General features: G+C 35.4%; 1 protein-coding gene across 1 annotated transcript in view; it reads left to right on the forward strand.

Annotated features, from left to right (window-relative positions):
• The first annotated feature begins 467 nt into the window (after window positions 1-467).
• LOC118738406 (keratin, type II cytoskeletal 5) overlaps window positions 468-9,401 on the forward strand; it is a 14,149-nt gene continuing 5,215 nt past the window's right edge. The window contains exons 1-2 of the mRNA XM_036469332.1: window positions 468-1,306; window positions 8,749-9,139. Of these exons, the coding sequence (XP_036325225.1) occupies window positions 727-1,306; window positions 8,749-9,139 (971 nt within the window). The 5' untranslated portion in view covers window positions 468-726. The remainder of the gene's footprint in view (window positions 1,307-8,748; window positions 9,140-9,401) is intronic.

The following is a 9,401-nucleotide window of genomic DNA, read 5'->3' on the forward strand; positions in this document are numbered from 1 at the left end:
TTACTTAATATACTATGTGTACGTACGTACATACGAACATACGTATTGTTGCATGCTACATTTATACTTAATACTTGCAAATTGTAGACGTGTTAACTGATATGCTTGCAACAAATGCAACTGCAACTGTAACAGCAACAGCAACGCCACTAGCAAGAATGCCAAGGCGGTGTAAATGAATATTAAAATTGCAGAAATAATATATGAAAAATGCGAAGATTGTAATAAAATAAAAATGGTAACAAAATTATTGTCTAATTAATATACAAATGCACGTATATGCATGCACGATATACATATGTATATGCATGAATATGTGGCCTTGATAGCCGACAAAGACAATAAAACTGAGTTGCATGCACAGCCGAGTGTTTAGTCTACTTCGCATTGTGCCACAAAAGACGTGCGCGCTCGCGTTCTATCGCCACAAATTCATCAAACCGATAAATATTGCAAAAAAATATATATATCTACGAATAATTGCCTCAAAAAAGAGTTGTGTACAAACCGTAAATCGAGAGTGTTTGAGAGCCAACGTGGCAAACGTGCAGCCGCGCAGTCCAATGTCAAGGACATTCGCGTTGCATTAGCGGCAACGAAATACATAGTAGATATACATATGTATTTACAACCCTCTTCCAAACGAAAAGAAACACATTTACCCGCGTGTGCATTCGGTAATCCTTAAGTCAAAAAGTGATAGTCGCAAAGTACAACGTTGGCGCAATGGCGCACAGGAATAATGACGCGATAGCGTCCCTTATATTCTACTTGTGGCTTCTATTTTCGTTACAAATATCCGCCGTACGTCCGGCTATACATTCACGTGCGTCATCGGTAACGAGCAGCAGCAGCAACGCCATAGATGAGAGCAATGTGGAAATTGACGATACCGATTCTGTCGCCACTAACGAGGCCAATATTAAAAAACATCAGCAGCAACATCGCCACCAGAAACCCGCTGAGTTTGTCCGAAGAGACTTTTCGGAAAAAATGTCATGGCAATGTGCTAATAATGCCAGCTGCCTTCATACGCTAGCAAACGATATGCTGCAGGCGTACAAGCGTGGCGAAACCATTAGCTTGGGATTCATGGATTTGGCAAAGCTGCCACCGCTGATGGAGAAGGACAAAGACAAGTTGAATGCGGCAGAGACCGGTCGCGGCATTTCCAGTTTCGTTGACTTCATCAGTGGAAATGCAATTCGTATTCCGGTGGGGCCGATGGTGTTCAGCGTACAACGGGCAGAGGATGATGGAAATTACATCGAAATTGCGTTACTGAAGAAGGCGAGCGGCAATCAAGGTAGCGTCACATAGCACGTGGGCTGGGGTTTCTAAATATTGTCATATATTTAAGTGCGATAAGTTCAAGAAAAGATAAGATGAAAAATTTTTAAAATTGGTAACAATTTTACTTAAAGCATAAAATGAGGGGAAAATAATATTAAAGATTGCATTCAATCTTAATACCATAAAATCCGGAAATCACATTAAATTCAAATACGGCAAATACAAACGCCGAACAGTTGGAGAAGCGTGCAGGCGCCCCCTGGAAGGAAGTGTTCGTGTGTTTCTTCCATGAAAAAAAATCTTTTAAAACCCAAAACAGTTGGCCAATATTTTTGTGTGGCACCACTGGAAGACCTGAGGTCTGCGAAAAGAATTAAGTCTCCTTTTAGTTGCCTACATAAAGGAGTTATATCGCAGAAACTTGTCTTATATCCGAACAATCAGTTTTATGGGAGCTATATGTTATAGTGGTCCGATTTTTCCGATTCCGACAATGAATTAATACATTATGAAAACAGACCCACCTCCCAAATCTCAGTCAGCTATCTGACTGAAGGACTAGGTTGCGTTCAACTAGACAGACAGACGGGCATGGCTAAAGTGACTTAGCTGGACGTTCAGGTCATTGAAGTATACATTTTCATAGATATATCTATTCTTCTCCTGGTACTTACAAACATCGAACCAAAGTTATAATACTATTTAATGTTCAAAGGTATTATTAGGGTGGGAAATTTGTAAACAGACAATTTTAGAATACGCCAAGCCAGACACAGAGAAAGTGAAAATTGATTTGCGGTACTCAGGGGATTGTAGAATAGCCGCTATCTAGAAGCAGCTAGGGTAAGACTGTTTTTTCCCCATCTACCCGATTGGAACTTTTTTTTATTTTACATAGGCCTAAGGCTTTTTTTGTTAAAAATTCCATTTTCATAAAACCGTATTTTTTTAACCCTTCGCTCTTATTCCCTAGAAGAGTTTTGGGTTCGGCGACTTAGCTGCCATTTTTATGGAAAAGGGGACAAAGGCATCCATTCTTGTGGAAGTTAATGGGCTGAGATACATACATACGTATCTATGTGCAACATTAGATTTATTTTAATTTAGCTAGAAGAAGGGCCGTTTTCTCGACTGTTTACTTATAAAAGTTGACGGCCGGTATGCTAAGAATTTCATTAGATCTCTCTTCTGATTGAAGAACGTCATAACCGAAAAATTCAACTTCTTATCTTATCTTAATCTTTATCTCGATCTTCATCTAGACCTTCGTCTTCATCTTCACTTACATTTTCGTCTTCATCTACATATACATACAACTGCATCTTTGTCTTTATATTTTTATCGTTATCTTCATCTTCGCCAAAATACTATTAGAATTGGGATATTCAGGCATTAATAGGAAATGCATTGTCCCGGTGCGAAATTTTATCAACAGCATTTCACTCTTTACCAACCATAAGCAACGTCTGTTGTTGATAAAATTCTGCATTTCCACATTTCGCACTGTTGCAATTGCATTTCGCATTAACACTCCTAACATGAAAGCCAAAAAATCGATTCCTGTACTCTGTAAAAATATCGAAGAAAAGTATCGGTGCTACAAATGTATCGGAGAGAAGTACTCGATACTTGCTCGTGTCGAACTCATTATATTTCGTAGAAATGATTATATAAATTCATGCATTTTTTGTATATACAGTGCCGGAAAAAAGTATTGGCACAGAGAATTTTTCGCAATATATGCAAAGTTTTTTATTCTAATTTATTTTCAACATTTTTTAATTAAAATATAGTTCGTACTTCACCAAAAAACATAAAAACAAAGTCTCTAAACTTTGTGCAAAACTCAGGAAAATTCAATAAATTTGCATACTAATTTGCAACTTCTTACTCAGATTTTTTAGAGAAATTCTAAGTATGTAGTTTTATAGCCCAGCTAATTTTAGTATAACAAAGTGCAAGTTTGAAGTATCTAAAAAATTGCGTTGATTTTTGGACGAAAATAAATTAGAATAAAAAACTGTTCAGATATTGCGAAAAATTCTCTGTGCCAATACTTTTGTCCGGCACTGTATTTATTAAAAAAGTTTGATAAGGTTAATAAGAACGTTTCATTTTCTGTCCCCGCAGCAATGCTATGTCATGGTGAGAAAAAAGAAGCAATTCCAACAGTGTTGCCGTTGAGAATTTTCATAAAGTCGCTAAAAAGTGGTCATTGAAAAAAAGGTTCACCATATTGTTTTTCAAGGAGAAGAGTTGTATTTCCTTTAAAAAGTTTTACGTGATGCATTTTTTAGTACCTACAGGAGGAAATACTTTTTGATAGCAATGTTCTGTTAACGTTTCCAAAAAAAAAAATCTCCCAAAAGGGGCAAAAGTCGCACATAATTTTGGTAAAGCGTCAAAAAATCAGAAATTTCAAAAAGTCGTGTCAAAGGGTATTGGCGCTTAAAAAAGGTCAAATTGCCCCTTTAGTCGCACAACGGCAACACTGAATTCGAGTACGTTCCTACCGAAATTTGCCAAAAGAAATAGCCATAAGTTTGATCGAGTAAAAGTAGTCGTAAATCTTGCAAAACCAGAAAATTTTATTAGTACGAAAACGCAGCATTGACAGTTTCTACATTTCTTTAGCCAACTTCACTTTTTAACGCGCTGTCGTTGTGCGATTCTCCAACTGCTCAGCATTACCGCCTTGTTATTTTATTTGCTACACACAAGTTAAGGTGGTATATAACGTGTTGCCAAGAGCACTATAGCATGTTTCATATATTTATTGTCACAACCAAATAGCCACAACAACGATAGCCACCTAAGTACTTGCGGCAAGGATTCGAGAACAAAAAGTACTCAGTACTTGAAGAAAGTGTCGAACATTTACTCGTGGTTACTTGCATCGAAACAACAAAACAAACAAAACAATTTTATTATTTATCATAACGCATACTAAAACATTTCCATAATTAAAATAGTATAAAGCTTATTCTATTTCCATATTTTTATTTAATCTTTTCGCGGATAGCATTTGCATTTGAATGGGTAGTATTCTGTTTTGAGCAAGGCGTCACGCTAATTCTCACTGCACGCTGGTCCGAATTGAAAATGTTTTAGCATAAAATACATAATTAGTACATGGTATATATGTACGCAGTGGCGGATTTGAATATTTGTCACCCCTAGGGAATTCAGAATTTGCCGTCCTTTTTTCAATAAGAAAAATATTTTGAGGTAAAAGTACCAGTTTTGGAACGATTAGCAGTAAATATAATATTAAAATTTGTGTTATTTACTATACTTTTATTACAATTTTTAAGATGATAAAGTGGTATTTGCCTCGAGTAAAGGTTTTCAACTTTTAAAGAAAGTCCTCATCAACAAAGTTTTTCACTTGATAAGTTTTAATCTCAAAAATACTAAATTAGTATTTTTAAATATTACTATTTAATATAATATCAAAAATGTCTAACAGTGTTGTCCTATTTTCTGATTGCATAATTAAATCTCAAATTTAAGTCTTAAAATGTACAAACAGAATTTGTACTTTCAGTGTAGCTAACTTGAAAAAAAATTTTTTTTTCAACTCAAATTTTGCGGCCTTAAATTTTTCCGCCCTAGGCACCGCCACTATGTATGTATGTACGTATGAAAGCTACAGCTATTTTTGAAGCGATATGCAACACCACTCACATCTATCGCCTATACAATCCCAATAGCAATTAGCTTGGTATTATTATTACTAGTTACTATAGCGGATGCACAGCCTGCGATTCATGAGGCGTGAGAAATCACAAATTTTTTTCAAATGGTACCCTAACTTGCAGTGTCCTGTCAGGTAGCCTGTAAGAGTTCTAAGGCCCTAAGGAGTGTGCATTCAAGAAGAGCTTTAGCTACCATATGCAAAATAAATAAAAGCAATAAAGTGTATAAAAGAGTCAATAAATTAGCTGAGCGCGTGTGTAAGGTAGCATTTATGTTAGAGCTGCCCATAAAATAGTTGTCAAGGCGCGTTTCCAACTTAAATGGCAAATGTGAAGAGAAGTGAAAATTTATGAGGCAATCTGCTGCTGAATGCTAGTGAATAATGATTCTCAAACATGCTAAGCACATTCATACCTTCCCGAAATGAGCACATTCATACAAATAAGCACACTTGCAAGTACTTACAAATGAATTAATCTTGAGTGTTTTTTTTTTTGTATTAAAGGGTCATTCGTTTTTGCGTTGGATGAATTAATGGAAAATTACCCGGTATTATTATCGTGAGCATGTTTTAAGTGTTTAGATTAATGGTTTGAATTTGTTTTAAAGACATATTCAAATCGTACGTGTCTTAATTCAACGTTTTAGGCACCAGCGGCAAAGCAGTTTAAACCCGGATAGGTTACAATAGCTCAATGACAATGAGCGCGGGACTAAACATTCAATGCCGACTTTGCCCAATTCGACATTGATTTTTTAGGTCTCGAAACCGTTTATACAGACTCTTTGCTATCTCTAAATAAATTTCGCATGGCTCTCAAATTAGTTTTAAATAATAAATGTACTTCCATATTTTTTTCTCGAAAATTTAACTTTCGCCATTCTAAAAGATCTGGCATCTTTTAGTTATTCCATTTTGCTTTGCTGTTCGATTTTGAGTTCATATGACGCAGAGGAAGATTTTTTAAATTGTTGGAATTGCGCCATTCAGACCATTTTGAAATTAGTACCGTTGGTCCTGTGCCCAATGATGCATAAATGAAACCACTCGAGTATACCAAAATTTCCTCATTAGGCCTTAAAGTTTGCCATCAAATATAAAATTGTTTTTAGCCATGCAGAAATCTGAGTTTTTACAACTTTGAATTAGCAACAAATTTTCACAAATTTCATTTAAGTAAACCGTGACTTAGCTATCGAAACACCTTTCACACATACACATATGTGTGTGTGGATAGGTGAATGGATGTGAGGATTGCTTATGTTTTTTTTTTGCATCTTAACTTTTTTGGTTATGATTATTGCTCACAACGCACAATGGGATTAAAGTGGCAAAAAATAGAAAAAAATAGCCAACTTATAAGCCAATTAGGCAGTATTCCGCACTTATAAGGAAGGACATACATACACATCGCTCATTTACGTCAATAGTGTCACAATCCAAAAAATTCAAAAATTTGGTTTAGTATTTTTCCATGTTCTCAAAAATTTCATAGCTATATCGATTACCAGTATCTCTGTAGAACAAAATATATACATATTCATTTTTACTATTAGTAGCAGATCCGACGACCCATCTGTTTAATGAATGAAATCTACTTTGTGTGAAATTAAACATGTTAGGAAATATTTTACGAGTGGTTTGGCTAAAAAATCCTAGCCAGCACATTTTTAATTAAATATTCAATTTTTATTTTTTTTGCACCCATTTTTTAATGAACAAATTACATATGTATATGCGAATCGGAAGCATAAAGCCTATAACTGGAATGTGTTAAACAGATGAGTGAAAATTACTACTATTACTTACCTGTTCAAACCTGCCAACCTGATAGGTAGGCCGGGAAAAAAATAGACAACCCAACGTTTTGGATCAAAACTCTGACTCCAATTAAATACACTGGATCAATTGCTACGTAGAATCGCTCGTATTTTTTGAAATATCTTGAGTTAAACAACGAACACACGCCTACCTATAACCATAAAACGGTAGTTTTCAGATATACGAAACTGCGATAATTTAGTAGCTACTAAAGATTATTCACTCAAGACTGATATTTACAATGATCTCTTGGGGGAAAATCAGAATATTATAAATTTTTTCGAAAATGGGAGTAGCCATGCCCACTTAGGATTAAATGTGTTTATCTCGGTAACTGCTGCACCAATTTCTTCCAACTTGGCACCATAGTTAGTCCCGGTAAAATATACCAAGCAGCTGAAAATACAACATACAAACATACTGCTTATACATGAGCTCACATCCTATGTAACGGTAATTAAGAGAAATACGAAATCTTCTGAAAATCGGTAGTAAATGGTAGTTTTCGGAAACTTCGCCCGAACTTAGACTTCCTTACTTATTCTACACTAAAATTGATAAAAATGCACTTACAGTCTACAGGATTTCAAAGAAGATTAAATAGTTTGTCATCGCTGTCTGCAGGGTATTTCCTGACAGCTTAAGAATATATGGGGACGTCCCACTGTGCAAAAAGATAAACGCATGGAGAGTAGGAGGTGTAGGAGCATTATTAGCAGACAGTGTTAAGGCGTTAGTTAGTTATGTCAAAGTTTATTTTTATCATGCACTCGCATAATGTAAATACACACAAACTTTGGTTAAAGATAAATACAATTACAATGTGCGCATGCATATATGTAGATATGTATAGATGTAAAAGTCGTAACAACTTCGCAGCACAATCTTTTTGTTTGCTTAATGACGCCTAAATTAGTCTCATAATAGTATATAATAATAATGGGCCATATTCACAGTCAAAAAAAAATTTCAATGAAGTGTCAATGAAGCTGCAACTAGTGTATGCACTGCATAGTTCCTAGATGGGGTTGTTCTTCGGTTTTGAAAATCAACTCACAAGAATTCTTTAAATAAGCGAAAGCAATCGATATTTTCTACCATGGATATTTCTAAAGCAACATCAACTCGGCGGGCTCAGTTTAAAAAATCAATTTCGTTCTGAAAAAATGTGTTTGATAAATTTTAAAAACTTAGTTGAGAAAACAGCACATATGGCACCTAAAAGAAAGCCTAACTACGTCACACAGTGGGGAAAAAAAGGTTGCTGTGGGCAAATGAATTTTGAGAGCCCAAATATGAACCGATTTCAAGTTTTATTTCTTTGAATAAGAGATAAGTAAACTTCGCGTCGATCTGTCCATGGCGATTTTTTTTATTTAAGTTTAAGAATGAAGAAACAAAATTTTTGCGTTTGAATGATTTCAATTTTTTGGAAAATACTTGAAATTAATTTCAAATGCCTGGAATTGTTTGAAAAATTCTTCATAAACATTTTTCTATAGGATACATTTAATTAAAAAATGTATTTCATCTGTTATTTATACTATTATATTTTTTGAGAGCCGTTCTTTTTTTTTTGGTTTTTTTCTGTTCGAAAAACTCGAGAACAGCTATACCGATATTTTTCAAATTTTAGACATCGACTCCAGACTATCCAAGGATGATAATAGATGAAAAGCAATTTCGAAATATTAAGGGTGCGTGGCACTTCCCATACAAACTGAAGTTTTAACACAACATATCTCTGGAAGTATTCATTGTAGAGTCGGAGTTATTGAAAAAGGGCGCATGGCACCTCCCATACAAACTGAATATCTCGCACTACATATACATTCTAATGTGAGAAATTGAGTTTGTATGGATAGTTTGAATTATTTGTATTTATCTATGTGTGAATTCTAAATTGTAACCAAATCAATTTTCGCATCTTACAGGTCGTGGAGGTGGTCTCGGTGGAGGTGGAATGGGTGGCGGTGGCCTCGGCGGAGGTGGAGGAGGAGGAGGAGAAGGTCTACTTAGCGGCTTAGCTAGCGGTTCGGGTATGATGGGAGGCAGTGGGGGAGGTGGCGGACTCATGGGTGGAGGGGGTGGAGGCAATGGCGGCGGTGGTGGTCATCGGGGGCGTTATCGTAAGCAGAAACAGGATAAGAAGCAATTCCAAATGTATATACCAATGTATTTGGCGGCAACAACCTTTGGCTGGACTATGGTTGTAGCAAAGGCGGTTGGGTTGTTGACGCTTAAAGCATTAGCGGTATCGAAATTGGCATTTATAGTAGCGGCAATGGTGATAGTGAAAAAGCTGATGGATAATGCTTCGGAAAAGTGAGTATTTTGTAAATATGTATTCTAGTAAAATCTCACAAGTGTATTAACTCAAAATTTGCTATGAGTCAGATATAACAAAAAAATTTCTAATCTCAAACCTAACTTCAACCTCGAACTTATTGTTGATGGTAATCCTAATGTAAAGCTTAATCCAATGCTAAGTTTTAATTTCAACCTCAATCTGAAAGTAAATCTAAAACTTAACCTTAATCTAAAACTTAATTTAATTTTAAAGCTTATGTTAATGTTAATGTTAATG

The sequence above is a fragment of the Rhagoletis pomonella genome, unplaced genomic scaffold (assembly GCF_013731165.1).
Source record: "Rhagoletis pomonella isolate Grant_MI unplaced genomic scaffold, Rhpom_1.0 Rhpom_scaffold_00004, whole genome shotgun sequence".
Lineage (NCBI taxonomy): Eukaryota > Metazoa > Arthropoda > Insecta > Diptera > Tephritidae > Rhagoletis > Rhagoletis pomonella.